This window comes from Pseudorca crassidens, chromosome 2 (genome assembly GCF_039906515.1).
Source record: "Pseudorca crassidens isolate mPseCra1 chromosome 2, mPseCra1.hap1, whole genome shotgun sequence".
In the NCBI taxonomy this organism is placed as follows: Eukaryota; Metazoa; Chordata; class Mammalia; order Artiodactyla; family Delphinidae; genus Pseudorca; species Pseudorca crassidens.
The window spans coordinates 79,908,398-79,928,775 of NC_090297.1; the positions used below are offsets into that span (position 1 = coordinate 79,908,398).

Here is a 20,378-nt window from a genome sequence, read left to right on the forward strand (position 1 = left end):
TTACAATAGCCAGGTCATGGAAGCAACCTAAATGCTCATCGACAGACGAATGGATAAAGAAGATGTGGTACATATATACAATGAGACATTTATGTGTATATTTATGACAATGAGTCATAAAAACGAATGAAATTGGGTCATTTGTAGAGACGTGGATGGACCTAGAGACTGTCCTACAGAGTGAAGTAAGTCAGAAAGAGAAAAACAAATATCGTATATTAATGCATATATGTGGAATCTAGAAAAATGGTACAGATGAACGAGTTTGCAAGGCAGAAATAGAGACACAGATGTAGAGAACAAACATATGGACACCAATGGGGGAAAGTGGTAGGTGGGTGGTGGTAATGGGATAAATTGGGAGATTGGGATTGATATATATACACTATGTATAAAATAAGTAACTAATAAGAAAAAAAGATAAAATTAACCCATATTTATGGATTCATGGGAAAATTAAAAAACGTAAATGATCTAAACAGTCAAAGATGGTCAGACTGGATTAGAAAGCAAAACCCAACTATATAAAAACAAACATTGCTTACAGTGCCTATATACTACTTAACAATAAAGAAATTTGAGATATATCCCACTGGAAAATAACATAAAATAGCTTTTGCTATAGTAAAAGTCAACATAACAAAGTTTTAGAATTTGTCACATTGAGAAACAAGTTAAACAGTCTATATTGATTAATGTCCCATTTATTGTTGCTTGAAATGATATAACAATAGGTTCAGGCAGCCATTGGATTCTTAAAAATCTTTAGTAAAACAAAACAATAATGGTGAAAAATCTATAGAGTAAATAGATTCACTGACCTACCATCATTTTGCTTTCACAGAATACCTTTCTTCTTGTTAAGAAAATATAAAATTGGTTCCCGTCAAAACCCAATTAATAACCAATAATTATTTCTAAATGAAACAATTATCAACTTATGAAACAAAGCCACTGCAAAAGTGCTTTATATGAAGTTATCAATATGATGGGGGAAAAAATCAGTCCAAATATTTTGTTGCAAAAGAGTCAACAAAGCTAGTCAAATCCAAGAGAAAAAAAATCTGAACAAATATGAACTACTTTGTAAAAATAAAAATCATGCTTTGTAATTAGGTGTCTTTAATACTTTGTCTTATTAATATAAAAAGCATTTTTGTCTGATTGTTTTAGAAAATACCATCAAATATTCCCAGAAAAGACTTCATTTCATCAGCTTCATCCTCAGGATAATACCGACTGGAGGAAAAAGCAAACATAAAAATAACTATTTTTGTAACACAATTTATTTTTAAATTTACAATAAATAATAATAAATATAAAATGGATAAACTTGAAGATTGCTGAGAGGGTTAATTTATTAAACAAACTTCAATGTGCATAACCTTGTAAAAAGTCTGGAGCAAATTAAGATTTCATAAACTGTGAAAGATAGAGACAGTGTCTTAGATATATCTTTAAACATATTGGAAAGTAATGCCATTTAATCAGTGTCAACAGGTCTATAAACCTTGACTATTCAAGGAGAGGGAAACTGCTAGAGTTACCCATAAAAATGACCAGCAGTCGGGGCACTGATTAGACTTAGTCTGACCTTCCCTTTGAATCTGTAGGATTGTAACAGAACTTGGTGGCTAAAATACAACTTGAATGTTAAAAAAATTAGCTGATCTCATTTCTCAAGTGACCTTACACTTCATATTATCAACATAGTGTATTCAAATCAGTAAAAAAAAGTTTATCAACATAATATAATGTTTTAATTACTAGCATCAAATATATGGGTTCTCAAAAATTGAGATATTTGATATTTTGAATTATCTTAAGGAGCTTAGGTCACCAGTGGTCTAAAATTTTAATGTCTTTAAGTAAATAAAACATTTAGGTTCTGATCTTTAAAATGAAACAAGGAATACTGAACTTCTTTGTAAAAAGTTCTTACTAGTGTAGTTTCAAAATATTTTTAAAGAGTTCTTACCTGAAATCAATCTCCTTTTTATGTTCACTGTTTCTAATAAAGCAATCCACTTTCTTAACAAAATTTGAAGAGCTTGGTATTTTTTCAGAGTGAGTAAAGCACAGCTTTTCAATCTCTGGCGACAGACTTTGTTGTTTTATTTCTTGTAAATGGACCTATATTTTGAGGTTAAAAAAGTTAACAATCATTGAAGGTTTAACTATTCAGGTGGTATTTAAAAGAAAAACAAAGAAGTGCTTCTTCTTATAATACTTGCATTTCCAGCTTGTTGAGGTAATTTTGTCATGGAGGATGCAGCAAACTTGGACATAGCAGAATTTGATAAATAAATATCTGGCTTCTCATGTGATGAAACAAAACTAAAAATCAAAATGAATTATTTATAAAATACAGCAAATAAGAGAAACAAACCATTCTAATTTAGATCAACAGTGATTCTTTGGAAAATATGATTAGAGTTTATCATATTTATCAACACCAAAATTAATGCTCCATTTCTTAGACTCATGGAGAACTTGGTGTATCTCCTTTCTTTTAGATAAAACAACAACTTATATAGTCCAAATAAAATAAGAATGTTACTTTTAAAGGCCTACAGAAATAATCATTCAACAATTTTCATTAAAACTGTCTTATGCTTAATCATCTATCATCTAGCAGTTTGTAAATCTTTTCTAAATCCCACTTGCTTAACTTTTAGTCTCCTTTCCCTATTCTGGTCTCACTGTAGACAGACATCTCTACCTATCTGTTCATGTATAATTGTATACTAGAATTCACCTTTAATCTTTTGTATTAAATTAATTCATTAAAAAACATTTATTATTCACTACTGTATGCCACACATTATACTAGGAGCTAAGTATGAAATAGTAAACACAGCCTCAGGTGGTTATCATCTATAGAGGGACAGACAATGAATAAACAATAAATATAATTATAGATCCTGAAGTGATATGAAAGAAATGAAATGAGCAATATTATAGGAAATAACAGTGTGGAGGCACAAACCCACTTTAAAAAGGTGGTCATGGATGCTGCTATGAGGAGGAGACAATTTAAGCTGACACAGGCTAAAATGTGACAGTCATACAAGGAGCAATAAACAGTAGATATGGGTAGGGAAGAATCACATATATTGATAAGAACTGAATCTCTTTATCTCTGATGAATGGCAAGGAATTAATATAGTAAAAAGGGTATGAAAGGAAAAGCACGTGTTTCCTTTTCATCTCAGACCCTCAGATTCCACAGGCCTTCTTCCTAGCAGCAACTTCTGGCATCGGTTTCTCAGAGGTTTCTTGATAGGATTCCTTTTTAAACCCACTTATCTTCTGTTGGTCACTTCTAAACTCTCCCAGAATTATTTGTACTTTTCTAAAAGTGTGGTGCACAAAACTGTTCATATGCCTTGTTATCTTCCGACTTGTGATTTGCCTATTTTCTCTATACCTCCGGCTTTGTTCCACTTTGATGTTTCTAATCTGTTTATTCCGTATGACTCAGAGTTAGAAGCAATGAATGTAAATGATAAAAAGACAAATTTTAGACAAATATTTTTAAAAGCTATTGAGTGATCTGAGAGATACAAACATGAAACAAGCACTGAAGAGTGAATAAGCTCCTGGACATTGGAGTTGTCTTGGTATAAACAGCATGATTACTTGCCAGTGATGTTGGATGGTTATTCAAGGATCCAGTGGTGGTGAGACTAAATGACATTTAAGTTAAGCCCCCTTCAACTCTGGAATTCTCTGAAATCTATGATTCTGTGATGTTGATACTAATGTTTAGTAAAATGACTAAATAATAGCAAAAGTATCAAAAGACACCACAAATTTAAAACTTTTTTAAAGCAGGAGACATAAATAATCCTTAAGTAGAAAGTTGGACCATGAATAAAAAGTTATCAATGTTTCTTCTCTGTGAGAAAGTTTTGGCTCTGGCTATAATTTTTCTCCCTTGAGTTCTAATCAGGTCCAATATCCAAATGCATTTTACATTTCTACAAAGATACTGTAAGTTGTGGGGATGGGCAGTGGTGGTGGTGTGATGAATTGGGAGATTGGGATTGACATATATACACTAATATGTATAAAATAGATAACTAATAAGAATCTGCTGTATAAAAAATAAAATAAAAATTAAAAAAAAGATACTTTAAGTTGAACATTTCTAAAATTATTGTTTTTTTCCCAAACGTCTATGTTCTATATTCTCAGATAATACCTCAATCTACCCACTTGCCATTTATTTTTCCCTCTTCCTTTACTACCATATTCTAGCAATTGCTAAATCTAATCTGTGTTATCTATGAAATATTTGAAAAATCCAATTCTACCTCTCAGTTTCTATCACCTCTACCCTAGTTGAGGCCTCATCATAGCCTGCCTTTCTCATTGGCCACCATGCCCCTGCTGGTCCCACCCTCTACAAATCATTCTAGATATCACTGCTAGAATGATTTTTTCTGATTAAATTATATAAACTGTGCTTAAATATTTTGGATGGGCCCTCACTACTTACTATGGAGATCAAATACTAGAGGCCTCTAGGCTACATACGGTCTACAAGCATTATTATTATTTTTTGGAGAGAGGGTGCTGCAGACCATATCACATTTTAAAAAATGAGCTGTCAAAATTTAAAAGTCAGGAGAGCTTCAAGATGGCGGAAGAGTAAGACGCAGAGATCACCTTCCTCCCCACAAATACATCAGAAATACATCTACATGTGGAACAACTCCTACAGAACACCTACTGAACGCTGGCAGAAGACCTCAGACCTCCCAAAAGGCAAGAAACTCCCCACGTACCTGGGTGGGGCAAGAGAAAAAAGAAAAAACAGAGACAAAAGAATAGGGATGGGACCTGCACCAGTGGAAGGGAGCTGTGAAGGAGGAAAGGTTTCCACACACTAGGAAGTCTCTTCGCGAGCGGAGACTGCAGGTGTCGGACAGGGTAAGCTTCGGAGCCACCGAGGAGAGCACAGCCACAGGGGTGCGGAGGGCAAAGCGGAGAGATTCCCGCACAGAGGATCGGTGCCGACCTGCACTCACCAGCCCGAGAGGCTTGTCTGCTCACCCACTGGGGCGGGCAGGGGCTGGGAGCTGAAGCTTGGGCTTTGGAGGTCGGATCCCAGGAAGAGGACTACGGGTTGGCTGCGTGAACACAGCCTAAGAGGGCTAGTGCACCACGGCTAGCCGGGAGGGAGTCCGGGAAAAGGTCTGGAACTGCCGAAGAGACAAGAGACTTTTTCTTGCCTCTTTGTTTCCTGGTGCACAAGGAGAGGGGATTAAGAGCACCGCTTAAAGGAGCTCAGAGACGGGAATGGGCCGCGGCTATCAGCGCGGACCCCAGAGACGGGCAGGAGACACTAAGGCTGCTGCTGCGCCACCAAGAAGCCTGTGTGCGAGCACAGGTCACTATCCACACCCCCCTTCCGGGGAGCCTGCGCAGCCCGCCACTGCCAGGGTCCCAGGATCCAGGGACAACTTCCCCGGGAGAACGCACAGCACACCTCAGGCTGGTGCAACGTCACACCAGCCTCTGCCACCACAGGTCGTCCCACATCCGTACCCCTCCCTGAGTGAGCCAGAGCCCCCAAATCAGCTGCTCCTTTACCCCGTCCTGTCTGAGCCAAGAACCGTCACCCTCAGGGAACCTACACGCAGAGGTGGGTCCAAATCCAAGCTGAGCCCCTAGGAGCTGTGTGAACAAAGAAGAGAAAGGGAAATCTCTCCCAGCAGCGTCAGAAGCAGCGGATTAAATCTCCACAATCAACTTCATGTACCCTGCATCTGTGGAATACCTGAATAGACAACGAATCATCCCAAATTGAGGAGGTGGACTTTGGGAGCAACAATATATATACATTTTTCCCTTTTTCTCTTTTTGTGAGTGTGTATGTGTATGCTTCTGTGTGTGATTTTGTCTGTATAGCTTTGCTTTTACCATTTGTCCTAGGGTTCTGTCTGTTTTAACTTTTTTTTAATACTTAAAAATTCTTTTTCTTAATAATTATTTTTTATTTTAATAACTTTATTTTATTTTATCTTCTTTCTTTCTTTTTTTTCCTCCCTTTTATTCTGAGCCATGTGGAGGACAGGCTCTTGGTGCTCCAGCCAGGTGGCAGGGCTGTGCCACTGAGGTGGGAGAGCCGAGTTCAGGACACTGGTCCACAAGAGACCTCCCAGCTCCACATAATATCAAATGGCGAAAATCTCCCAGAGATCTCCATCTCAATGCCAAGACCCAGTTCCAGTCAACAACCAGCAAGCTACAGTGCTGGACACCCTGTGCCAAACAACTAGCAAGACAGGAGCAAAACCCCATCCATTAGCAGAGAGGCTGCCTAAAATCATAATAAGTCCGCAGACACCCCAAAACACACCACCAGACGTGGACCTGCCCAAAAGAAAGACAAGATCCAGCCTCATCCACCAGAACACAGACACCAGTCCCCTTCACCAGGAAGCCTACACAACCCACTGAACCAACCTTAGCCACTGGGGACAGACATCAGAAACAACGAGAACTACAAACCTGTAGCCTGTGAAAAGGAGACCCCAACCACAGTAAGTTAAGCAAAATGAGAAGACAGAAAAACACACAGCAGATGAAGGAGCAAGGCAAAAACGCACCAGACCTAACAAATGAAGAGGAAATAGGCCGTCTACCTGCAAAAGAATTCAGAGTAATGATAGTAAAGATGATCCAAAATCTTGGAAATAGAATGGAGAAAATACAAGAAACGTTTAACAAGGACTTAGAAGAACTAAAGAGAAAACAAACAGTGATGAACAAAACAATAAATGATATTAAAAATTCTCTAGAAGTGTTCAATAGCAGAATAACTGAGGCAGAAGAATGGATAAGTGACCTGGAAGATAAAATAGTGGAAATAACTACCACAGAGCAAAATAAAGAAAAAAGAATGAAAAGAATTGAGGACAGTCTCACAGACCTCTGGGACAACATTAAACGCACCAACATTCGAATTATAGGGGTCCCAGAAGAAGAAGAGAAAGAGAAAGGGACTGAGAAAATATTTGAAGAGATTATACTTGAAAACTTCCCTAATATGGGAAAAGAAATAGTCAATCAAGTCCAGGAAGCACAGGCAGTCACATATAGGATAAATCCAAGGAGAAACACACCAAGACACATATTAATCAAACTATCAGAAATTAAATACAAAGAAAAAATATTAAAAGCAGCAAGGAAAAAACAATAAATAAAACATAAGGGAATCCCCATAAGGTTAACAGCTGGTCTATCAGCAGAAACTCTGCAAGCCAGAAGGGAGTGGCAGGACATATTTAAAGTGATAAAGGAGAAAAACCTACAACCAAGATTACTCTACCCAGCAAGGATCTTATTCAGATTTGATGGAGAAATTAAAAGCTTTACAGACAAGCAAAAGCTAAGAGAATTCAGCACCACCAAACCAGCTCTACAACAAATGCTAAAGGAACATCTCCAGGGAGGAAACAAAAGAGAAAGAAAAGACCTACAATAATAAACCAAAAACAATTAAGACAGTGGAGATAGGAACATACACATTGATAATTACCTTAAATGTAAAGGAATAAATGCTCCAACTAAAAGACATAGATTGGCTGAATGGACACAAAAACAAGACACGTATATATGCTGTCTACAAGAGACCCACTTCAGACCTAGGGACACATACAGACTGACAGTGAGGGGATGGAAAAAGACATTCCATGCAAACGGAAGTCAAAAGAAAGCTGGAGTAGCAATTCTCATATCAGACAAAATAGACTCTAAAATAAAGACTATTACAAGAGACAAAGAAGGACACTACATAATGATCAAGGGATCAATCCAAGAAGAAGATATAACAATTGTAAATATTTATGCACCCAACATAGGAGCACCTCAATACATAAGGCAATTACTAACAGCCATAAAAGGGGAAATTGACAGTAACACAATCATAGTAGGGGACTTTAACACCTCACTTTCACCAATGGACAGATCATCCAAAATGAAAATAAATAAGGAAACACAAGCTTTAAATGATACATTAAACAAGATGGACTTAATTGATATTTATAGAATATTCCATCCAAAAACAATAGTATACACATTCTTCTCAAGTGCTCATGGAACATTCTCCAGGATAGATCATAGCTTGGGTCACAAATCAAGCCTTGGTAAATTTAATAAAATTGAAATCGTATCAAGTATCTTTTCTGACCACAATGCTATGAGACTAGATATCAATTACAGGAAAAAATCTGTAAGAAATACAAACATATGGAGGCTAAACAACACACTACTTAATAACCAAGAGATCACTGAATAAATCAAAGAGGAGATCAAAAAATATCTAGAAACAAAGGACAATGAAAACACGACACCCAAAACCTATGGGATGCAGCAAAAGCAGTTATAAGAGGGAAATTTATAGCAATACAATCTTACCTTAAAAAACATGAAACATCTCATATAGACAACCTAACCTTACACCTCAAGCAATAAGAGAATGAAGAACAAAAAACCCCAAAGTTAGCAGAAGGAAAGAAATTATCAAGATCAGATCAGAAATAAATGAAAAAGAAATGAAGAAAACGATAGCAAAGATCAATAAAACTAAAAGCTGGTTCTTTGAGAAGATAAACAAAATAGATAAACCATTAGCCAGACTAATCAAGAAAAAAAGGGAGAAGATTCAAATCAATAGAATTAGAAATGAAAAAGGGGAAGTAACAACTGACACTGCAGAAATACAGAAGATCATGAGAGATTACTACAAGCAACTATATGCCAATAAAATGGACAAACTGGAAGAAATGGACAAATTCTTAGAAATGCACAACCTTCCGAGACTGAACCAGGAAGAAATAGAAAGTATGAACAGACCAATCACAAGCACTGAAATTGAAACTGTGATTAAAACTCTTCCAACAAACAAAAGCCCAGGACCAGATGGCTTTACAGGAGAATTCTATCAAACATTTAAAGAACAGCTAACACCTATGTTTCTCAAACTCTTCCAAAATATAGCAGAGGGAGGAACACTCCCAAACTCATTCTACGAGGCCACCATCACTCTGATACCATAACCAGACAAAGATGTCACAAAGAAAGAAAACTACAGGCCAATATCACTGATGAACATAGATGCAAAACTCCTCAACAAAATACTAGCGAACAGAATCCAACAGCACATTGAAAGGATAATACACTATGGTCAAGTGGCGTTTATCCCAGGAATGCAAGGATTCTTCAATACATGCAAATCAATCAACGTGATACACCATATTAACAAATTGAAGGAGAAAAACCATATGATCATCTCAATCGATGCACAGAAAGCTTTTGACAAAATTCAAAACCCATTTATGATAAAAACTCACCAGAAAGTAGGCATAGAGGGAACTTTCCTCAACATAATAAAGGCCATATATGACAAACCCACTCAACATCGTCCTCAATGGTGAAAAACTGAAACCATTTCCACTAAGATCAGGAACAAGACAAGGTTGCCCACTCTCCCACTATTATTCAACATAGTTTTGGAAGTTTTAGCCACAGCAATCAGAGAAGAAAAGGAAATAAAAGGAATCCAAATTGGAAAAGAAGAAGTAAAGCTGTCACTGTTTGTAGATGACATAATACTTAACACAGAGAATCCTAAAGATGCTACCAGAAAACTACTGGAGCTAATCAAAGAATTTGGTAAAGTAGCAGGATACAAAATTAATGCACAGAAATCTCTTGCATTCCTATTCACTACTGATGAAAAATCTGAAAGAGAAATTAAGGAAACACTCCCATTTACCACTGCAACAAAAAGAATAAAATACCTAGGAATAAACCTACCTAAGGAGAAAAAAGACCTGTGTGCAGAAAACCATAAGACACTGGTGAAAGAAATTAAAGATGAGACAAATAGATGGAGAGATATACCATGTTCTTGGATTGGAAGAATCAACCTTGTGAAAATGACTCTACTACCCAAAGGAATCTACAGATTCAATGCAATCCGTATCAAACTACAACTGGCATTTTTCACAGAACTAGAACAAAAAAATTCACAATTTGTGTGGAAACACAAAAGACCCAGAATAGCCAAAGCAATCTTGAGACAGAAAAACGGAGCTGGAGGAATCACACTCCCTGACTTCAGACTACACTACAAAGCTAGAGTGATCAACACAGTATGGTACTGGCACAGAAACAGAAATATAGATCAATGGAACAGGATAGAAAGCCAAGAGATAAACCCACTTACATATGGTCACCTTATCTTTGATAAAGGAGGCAAGCATATACAGTGGAGAAAATACAGCCTCTTCAATAAGTGGTGCTGGGAAAACTGGAAAGCTACATGTAAAAGAATGAAATTAGAACACTCCCTAACACCATACACAAAAATAAACTCAAAATGGATTACAGACCTAAATGTAAGGCCAGACACCATCAAAGTTTAGGGGAAAACATAGGCAGAACACTCTATGACATAAATCACAGCAAGATCCTTTTTGCCCCACCTCCTAGAGAAATGGAAATAAAAACAAAAATAAACAAATGGGACCTAATGAAACTTAAAAGCTTTTGCACAGCAAAGGAAACTGTAAATAAGACCAAAAGACAACCCTCAGAATGGGAGAAATATCTGCAAATGAAGCAACTGACAAAGGATTAATCTCCAAAATTTACAAGGAGCTCATGCAGCTCAACATTAAAAAAACAAACAACCCAATCCAAAAATGTGCAGAAGACCTAAATAGACATTTCTCCAAAGAAGACATACAGATTGCCAACAGACACATGAAAGAATGCTCAACATCATTAATCATTAGAGAAATGCAAATCAAAACTACAATGAGATATCATCTCATGCCGGTCAGAATGGCCATCATCAAAAAATCTACAAACAATAAATGCTGGACAGGTTATGCAGAAAAGGGAACCCTCTTGCATTGTTGGTGGGAATGTAAATTGATACAGCCACTATGGGGAGCAGTATGGACGTTCCTTAAAAAACTAAAAATAGAACTACCATATGGCTCAGCAATCCCACTACTGGGCATATACCCTGAGTAAACCATAATTCAGAAAGAGTCATGTACCAAAATGTTCATTGCAGCTCTGTTTACAGTAGCCAGGACATGGAAGCAACCGAAGTGTCCATCAATAGATGAATGGATAAAGAAGATGTGGCACATATACACAATGGAATATTACTCAGCCATAAAAAGGAATGAAACTGAGTTATTTGTAGTGAGGTGGATGGACCTAGAGACTGTCATACAGAGTGAAGTAAGTCAGAAAGAGAAAAACAAATACCGTATGCTAACACATATATATAGAATCTAAAAAAAAAAAATGGTTATGAAGAACCTAGGGGCAAGATGGGAATAAAGATGCAGACCTACTAGAGAATGGACTTGAGGATATGAGGAGGGGGAAGGGTAAGCTGGGACAAAGTGAGAGAGTGGCATGGACATATATACACTACCAAATGTAAAATAGATAGCTAGTGGGAAGCAGCCGCATAGCACAGGGAGATCAGCTCAGTGCTTTGTGACCACCTAGAGGGGTGGGATAGGGAGGGTGGGAGGGACAGAGATGCAAGAGGGAAGAGATATGGGGACATATGTATAACTGATTCACTTTGTTGTAAAGCGGAAACTAGCACACCACTGTAAAGCAATTATACTCCAATAAAGATGTTAAAAAAAAATTTAAAGTTAGGAGATGTCACATAAATTTTTGATCTTAGCTTTTTTTAAAAATCAGGATATCTGACAACACTCGACTCACATTTCCTGTACAGCAACAACTGGTTGGAGCTGAGTAGTGGTTATTCCCTTTAGATGGGACACTCTACAGTTAACCTTGGCCCATGAAATCCCAAAGGCAGTTTGAGCTTGTGACCCCTGACCTACTGGATACAGCACAGGTATCTAAATATGGCATTCATGGCCCCTCACAGACCTCAGCAATCTCAGCCTTAATTCTATGACTACATAGACCACACTTTACTGACCCTTGAGCATGGGATGCCTTTTCAAGCCTTATCCCTTTACATGTACTCTTCTACCTGGAATGCCTTAGTCTCCTTTTTTCTACCTGTCAAACTCCTATTCAGTTTTCACATCTTATAAAAAGTGAAGATTCCTCAGCTCCAGCCCCAGAGACCATGATTCAGTAAGTCTAGCATGGGGCCCAAGAATGTGCATTTTTAATGTGCACCCCTAGGTAATTTTGATTTTGGGGTGGTCTGACAACAGCACTTTGAGAAACACAGCTCTAAGATTAGGAGGCTTTAAGTTGGCTAATACCCTATTGCTTCTCTGACATCTAATGACTTTATCCCCATCTCCACTTACATGTCAGGAGGATATAAAGTTGTAAGTGTTTGAAAATAAAGTTCTAAAACTTGCCTGTTTGACATTTCTCTTTGGAATTTGCTTTTTGATTCTTCAAAGGGTAGCTTACTTTCCCTGGTTCTTGAACTCAAAGGGTTTCCAAATCCTAGGTAAAAAGATAACATTTTGAAATAAATTGAATAGAATATCTGTATTCTATTCTAGAGTAGAATATCTCTCCAAACAGATATGATCTGGTTAAGGAGAGAATGAAAAATTCTTCTCAATAATCAAATTTAATGTGCATAGACAAAACAAAGGAGCAAAGCTAAGAGAATAAAACTATAAAACACATAGGTTAGCTTATTAGTCACTATATTAAAAGGTCCCCAACCACTATCATTTATTTATTTATTTATTTATTTATTTTTAAGCCATGTAAATGATCAAGTCAAAGTTCATTCAATATTTTCAATGGTCTGCAAGGGACTGATTTCCATCTGTCAGCCATCCTGGGAAAGAGTATCTCCATCTCCCTATCTTGTCTTACACTTACCAAGATTTTCACTTCTCTGTTTTGGTGAAATAGAGTGGATTCACCAGTAACTCAAAGGCCTAGTCCCATTATTTTTGGATTGTATATGATTTAAGCACAATATCTAATACAAGAGAAACTAATCTTTTCCTGTTTATTTATTTATACTTGAAAAGTCAATATTTCTATTAGAAATAAAAGTTATGTTTTTTGCTAGCATGTGAAAAAAGAATATTTTTTAAATTGGAACATTTTTGTTTTTCACAAACATTACCAGACTACGTGAGATCTTAAAATGGAGAGCAGGATAGTCTGTTTTATGAGGGAAAATTCGATAAACAATCTGAATTTGAATAGAGCCTTTACAAGATAAGGAGCAACAGAATAGAAAAAGCTCATTTCCTATATCGTCATCATGGAATAACCTTGACCTCTGTCCCTAGGGATAGGAAATGTTATTTGTGGGAGGGTCAAATTTTACTTTTGCTAAAAATTATAATCTTAACAAACTGAAACTAATTAAGCAAGCACACAAAAAAGAAAAAGAAAATTAGTCCCTAAAGCTTAACTGAAAAATATTCAAATAATTTCTCATAAAATTATTTCATTCTAACATATATTTCAAATACAATACACACATATATACAAAAATACATACATACAAATGAAATATATTTCATGCTATTTACCTGATGTTTTTGTCTTCTCGGTATCAGTTGAAAAGCTAGTAACTTCTATTAAGCTTTCATCATCAAAATCATCCCAAACTTCATTTCCCAATTCAAAGTTCACATTCAAAACTTCTGAAAATGAAGAATTACTTTTAACCGCATCTGTCAAATCCTGGTTTTCAGATGCATTAAGATTTCTGTTGAACAGCATTGTTTGAGGGGCTTTCTCATTTGAAGTTGTAGAATAGGTCCGTCTAGAAAAATCTGTCATGTGTATGTATAAATGAGTATAGGCACTTTTTAAACCTTAAGCATCATTATCTATTGACATATCAAACACATCTTTCAACTACTAAACAGAGGTCTTTAGTAGTGTTCTAAAGCATTGCTGAGTATTGTATTCAACAATTTTATTTACTGTATTACATGTAGTGATTGACTGCTGCACTAAATTTAATTTTCAAGGTATTCTTCTAGACAATTAATTTTCCCTCTTAATTCCCACATAAGAATAATCTTACTCCAAGATTGGATTGTAATAGCTTCTAAAATGGGCTTCCTCCCCCATCTCTTCTCCCTACAAGCAGTTAATTTTGAGTATTGTTACGAAAATATATCGTTATTTTTCTCCTTCTAAAATATCCTCAGTGTTATCCATTGTTTATAGCCTGGGTTTAGAGCCAGACTACCTGGGTGAAAATTCCACCTCCATCATTTACTAGTTGGATGATCTTAGACAAGTAATTTAAACTCTGAGCTTAGTTTTCTCCTCTGCAAAATGGGGATAATAATAGTACCTAACATGGAACCTCCCTGGTGGCATGGTGGTTGAGACTCCCCGCTCCCAATGCAGGGGGCCCAGGTTCGATCCCTGGTCCGGGAACTAGATGTCACCTGCATGCCACAACTAAGAGTTCGCATGCCACAACTAAGGAGCTGGCAAGCCACAACTAAGGAGCCTGCCTGCCGCAACTAAGACCCAACACAACCAAATAAATAAATAAATAATAGTACCTAATACATATGATTGTTATGGGGACTAAATGTCTTTACTTGTACAGTTTTCCATAGCAGTGGTTAATAAATATTCAATAATTCGCTTCTCCAAAAAATTTTATGCATATATATGTATTATATGTAAAGGATGTATAGCACACAATTTACAAATAATGATAAAATATACAACATGCTTAACTGTAAATTCCATATATCTAATTGATTATCACTGAACGTTTTCATTGAATTTTGCCAAACTCTTGTATCTGTATCAACCTATGGTTACAATTTATAAATGAATGTAGTTCTCACATTCATTTGTCAATTCGAGCGTTGTTTGATATTTTTGTTGACTTTAATAAAAGTAAAACAATAAAGACATATGTTGGGATTTCACTCATTCACCCATAGCCTTAAGCAATTTCCTTGCTGAATTAGATAATAATTTTCAAATGCTAGAAGAATATTCCTTCAATTTTTCTTGCTATCCACAATATAAGGGCTACAGACATGACACACTGATAAATTAAATCTGCACTACTGTCATTTTCTCCATCACTTTCTTAGGTATAAACAATAAAAAAAACAATAAGTTAGGCCCTGATTTGTAGTGTTTGCTGATTTCCATTCTATAAGTATTCCCACCATGACTGATTTCAAGCTACAAATGTGACGTAACTGAATGCAAAGTTGGGAAGAAATGCACAATAGCACCCCTTTATACAGTATTTCCACCATACAGATATAAATATAGATGCAAATAATCTCAAGAATACAGATAACAGTAAAATGTAGTAGAATAATTAGGAAATGGTTAGTTTTTAATATTTATAACCTTTGTGTTTAATATAACTTAATTGTAAGTTTATATAATTAAACTTTAATGATGCCTGATTCCCCAAAATTTAATAATCATCTCACAAGCTAGTACAAGCTTGCTCCAGTAAAATTTAAAGTGAGTTTCCTTCACTTTAAATAACCTCTATCCTTTTCTTCACTATCCAAATCCTTCTCTATCCTTCAACTGTACCTACAACTCCAGTACACATTATTCTACTTTTGTGCCTTGATACACATACACAGTATGCTATGTCCTGAAAAGAGAAGTAGGTACAAAGTGCAGTGGAAATACAAAGAGAAGAAGACCATCTGGCTAGATGGGGACTGGCAGCTAAAGAAGGAAGAGACTTGAGCATATTTATATGCTGAAAAGAAAGAGGCCACAGGGAGAAGATACTGAAAATAAGGGCAAGAGGAGAGAGATAGCTGGTCTTCTAAAGACCCAGAGGGGGCAGAATTGGAAAGATTACGATTACAGGTGGAGAGATAAACTTTGAATAGAAGAAAAGATAATTCTTCTTTCAAAATAAATAGAGAGTTATGGATGGGTGCAGAAACAGAGAAATATAATAGTTGGGGGGGTGGAAAGTTGAAAGAGTTTGTATATTACAGGTTTGATTTTCAATTCTCCACTGATAACTAAAAGTCAATTTCATTTTATAGAAATGGCATTGCCTGGGAATCAAGAGATATGAAATCTATTTCTAGTCCTGCTATTAATTAGATATGTAATTTTGGGCAAGTCATTTAATCTCTGAGTCTTGGCTTCTTTCATTGTAAAATGAGAAATTGCACAAAGGTCCGTTACAATTTAAATTTTACAATTCAACATGCTTTCTCATAATTTCTGACATTTTTTCTTCTTCTCTTTTTGCACCTGGAATACAGATGATAAAAATTGCCATGTTTTTCTTAAAACATTCTTAAGAGCAGTATTTGAATACATTTAAAGTATGTTTTGTCACCAAAGACTAATGTGGAAAAAGTATAATGAATATACTCAATTACTATTAATAACAGTACCAGATATTATGCTAAGAGCTTTATATATATTATCTCATTTAACCCTAAAATCTCTAAAATATAACCAGATGAGGGAATTGAGATGAACTGGTAAGTATACTATGAAAAGTCATACAACTACTAAATGAGCTAGGATTTGAACCTAGACAGATAATCCCTAGATCCTGTAAGTTGAACTACTATATTATACAGCTTCTTTAAAAAAGGTGGGGGGGCATTCAGTAAAAGAGGGATACAGTTATTATTGAGGTTTAAACTATCTAGATGAGACTTTTATATCATAATACAAATCACATTTGGAATAATGGGTGGGAAAGAAATAAAAGTAGAAAAACTATGTAAAGACAACATGAAAGTAGGGAAGGACAAACTCTGGTGTGGAGAAGGGCAGGGAATAGATCAGCCATACAAGGAATAAGTTAGAGAGCTACAGGTTGAAGAGAGATAAAAATAAGAGGATTGACACTCTTACACCTTCTATTCATGTTGTAATAATATTTTCAGGCTTTGAACAAATTGGATAAATGTTCTGATAGTCTAGGTAAGACCAGGGGATTTTTCTTGATCTGATATTGGGCCTAATGGCTGCCACGGTGTCATAAGGGGTGATGGGTACTCCAGCCCTTGCCTACCTAAGATCTTAAATTATGGCCAGAGAAAGCAATAGAGTGAAAGAATGAAGGAAAGAGTGGCAATAGAAGTCAAAAACAACACACACATGAAATTAATTGTTTTTAGAAAATCCCAAGTTTACCATTTCCACATACAGCCACTTGAACAAACAACTCTGTGGCCAGAATTATTTCTCACACGTTTTAACAGACTGCTATTAGTATAGTAGCATGACCCAGAGAAATGGTGCTATTAATGGCAGGACCCTGAGAAATGATGAAACAGGCCCAAAGTTGAAGAATTTATATGCATTATCTCTTTAATTTAATGACAGACACAGATAAAAAGCAAATCTATATTACAAACCAGCTATATCGCACAAACTAGGTTATAGTCTCACATATCATAGAGATTGTAAGAATCATAGGTTTAAGAACTGGAGAGATATTAAAGGCCACCCAATTTAATCCCTTAATTTTAAAGATAAAACTAACACCCAAAGAGGTTAAATAATTTTCCCAAGGTCACACAGCTATTTTATAAAATGGACTAATTTTATAAATAAAAAATTATTTCAAATAATTCTAAAGACATATAAAAGTAATCGTTCAGCATTTTAATACTTTGCATATCCTAAGATCCCTTATATTCTCAGCTTTTCCTAATATTATCTTTTTTTTCTTTTGCGGTATGCGGGCCTCTCACTGCTGTGGCCTCTCCCGTTGCGGAGCGCAGGCTCCGGATGCGCAGGCTCAGCGGCCATGGCTCACGGGCCCAGCCGCTCCTCGGCATGTGGGATCTTCCCAGACCGGGGCACAAACCCGTGTCCCCTGCATCGGCAGGCGGACTCTCAACCACTGCGCCACCAGGGAAGCCCCCTCATATTATCTTTAAATTAAAATAGTCAATGCTATGTACGAAAAGATTTTTTAGGAATGTATGATAGACACAACAAGACCATCTGAAATAACAGACCTAAGAATTTGAAACTGCTTCAATAAGTGAAGAGAAAAATGTTGCCAAGTTAATAATCATAATTTTAGATTTTGGTTTTTCAATAACATTGCTTGTCAATCCAAAGTAGTGAGAAATCATTTTCTCTCTCAAGTCAATATCAACAGTAATTTACCTTTGTCTTGATATGCAGATGGTTCTGGTTGTTGACTTTTTGTGTAGATCTCATGCTGATACCTCTGCTCCATTATAGGCAATTCGGGTATGTTTAAATATTCTGACCTTTATAAAGATAAATAAAACCATAAAAATGTCAAAGAAAATATTAAAATTAATCTGACTTTGAAAACTACTGATTCATATAAATGGGAAAAAACTGGTTTAGCCACTCAACACTTCTATGATAAACTGTACTAGCCTGAGTAGTAAAAGGTAAAAAAATAGGTGTTTAATGGAAGTGACAACTACTTAGGTCACTTAGTCCTCTTTACATTCCCCCATTGGGTAGATTTCTGCTATTTGTGTGTAGCCTTAAAAATTTATTTCTAATGCTTCTTTCAGTTAGATAACAAAAGTTAGGATCTCTTGAAGTAGTGTTGGCATCTATTCTGATTGGTCAGCGGCTGTTCTGTACTGGTTGTTAAGTATATTAAATGTCATCCCAGCATATAGAATGCCCTTATCTGGAAGGGAAATTACATATACTGTTACCTTTTAGGTATCATAATAGGAAAAGAATGCTGAATTATCATCTAGGGCCCTCTGAATATGAGCTTTGGTTATTTCATCTATATAATAGGATAAAAATACCTTGGTTTATGAGCCAGGTTGTTGTTAAGTTCAAAAGAAAGAATGCACAAACATGCAATTTTTAAATTATAAAGTATTTTATAAATCTGATGTATTATTAATATAGAGTGGGCCCCTAAATGGAAAATATTAGACTTTGTACACCAACATGACTTCTCTTTTTAAAGTATACTCTTGTCATCTTAAGTTTAGAAGGCAGAGAGAGCCTGGAGGCATGACACATAGGATGGGTAGTTTTCCAGGAAAGAGCAGATTAGATCAATGTTAAAGTATCCTTATGACTGCAGAGTTCTAAATAAATTTGGGGTGTAAAAGATAACAAAACTCTCCTGATGTAATTACCTCATTATGGAACTAAATGATTACTGTGATTCAAAGGTAGCCAGTAACAATCTTTCTCTGAATAAATGACTATTTGGAGGAACAGAGAGTTTATGATGAATATTTTACCTCAGATATTAACATTATATTTGTACCTTGATATACTGGTAAGAGAAGGTTTTGGAGTAAAACCAAACTCTTTAAGGTCCACACTTTGAGATTTATTCATCTGCATCTATTAATGAAAAATTAACAAGTTCAACTATCAATTTCATATCAATACACCTTTTAACAAATAAGCCAAACAGCAAAATTCCTGCTGATACATATAGTCCCCAAACCAATAAATTGTGAGAAACTCAAGCTAGTTTTCAACTCAAATCTCCTTCTCAGGCCCTTTTTAAATGTTGATATTCTTCATGGTTCTTCATCACGAGGCCTTCTTCTCTTCTCACTCTCACTCATTCTCAATCATAGATCTCATTTACTCCCATGGCTTCAATTACCATCTACACATGAATGACTCTCAAATCTATAGCTCTCTGTAGATTTGAGCTTAGCTCTCTTTCTTGATTTTCTAGCTCAACTCTCTCCTGACTTTCAAACAGCTATTATCCAACTGTCTATAGAACATCTTTACCTAGACATCTTGTAGGCCTCTAAATTCAGTATTTCCCAAATGAACTTATCAAGTCTCTACTCCTCCAAACTTGTTTTCCATTTAGAGTTTCTACCCTAGTGAGGCCCCACTTTTTTCCCAGTTGCTCAAGCCAGAAGGGCATCATCTTTATTCCTTCTACTTCACCCCTTATAACCAATAAGTAGCAAGGTAGTTGTTTCTACCTCTGAAAAATATCTTAAACCCAGCCACTTCTCTCCATTGCTACTGCCATTACACTAGACTAGGCCATCGTCTTGCCTGGACTACTGCAAAACCTCCCTAATGAGTCCTTATGTTCCTTTTCTATTATCCTCTAATGCATTCTCTACATTGCATCCAGAGTGAACTTTATAAAATGTGGTTCCAATCATGCCACTGATTAAAGCCCTTCAGTGATTTCCCAGTACTTTCAGGATAAAATCCAAATCCTTAAAATAGCAAAAATGTTTTCATGATCTAGCTCCTACTTCTTCAGCCTTATCTTTCTCCACTCTCCTACTTGTAAATGAACTCCAGATATACCGTATTACTTCAGTTTTTAAAAAGATCTCTATCTCTTTCTCAGCTCTGAACCACTGCATATTCTCTATAGCTGAAATACTTTTCTATCCCTCTTTACCACCACTCTG

The 20,378-nt window shown here is 36.0% G+C and overlaps 1 protein-coding gene across 4 annotated transcripts in view; it reads right to left on the reverse strand.

Moving 5' to 3' along the window:
• Positions 1-686: 686 nt before the first annotated feature.
• The window catches only part of HFM1 (helicase for meiosis 1), a 132,425-nt gene continuing 112,733 nt past the window's right edge, over positions 687-20,378 (reverse strand). Inside the window, exons 33-39 of one of the 4 annotated variants that reach the window (XM_067726875.1) lie at positions 19,244-19,323; positions 18,133-18,239; positions 13,551-13,796; positions 12,402-12,492; positions 2,235-2,337; positions 1,979-2,133; positions 687-1,239 (exon numbers count right to left, since the gene is read on the reverse strand). In XM_067726875.1, coding sequence (XP_067582976.1) covers positions 1,170-1,239; positions 1,979-2,133; positions 2,235-2,337; positions 12,402-12,492; positions 13,551-13,796; positions 18,133-18,239; positions 19,244-19,323 — 852 coding nt within the window. In that variant the 3' untranslated portion in view covers positions 687-1,169. Of the gene's footprint in view, positions 1,240-1,978; positions 2,134-2,234; positions 2,338-12,401; positions 12,493-13,550; positions 13,797-18,132; positions 18,240-19,243; positions 19,324-20,378 lie in introns of those variants that run through there. The other 3 variants (XM_067726873.1, XR_010940943.1, XR_010940942.1) reach the window with 3 other exon arrangements.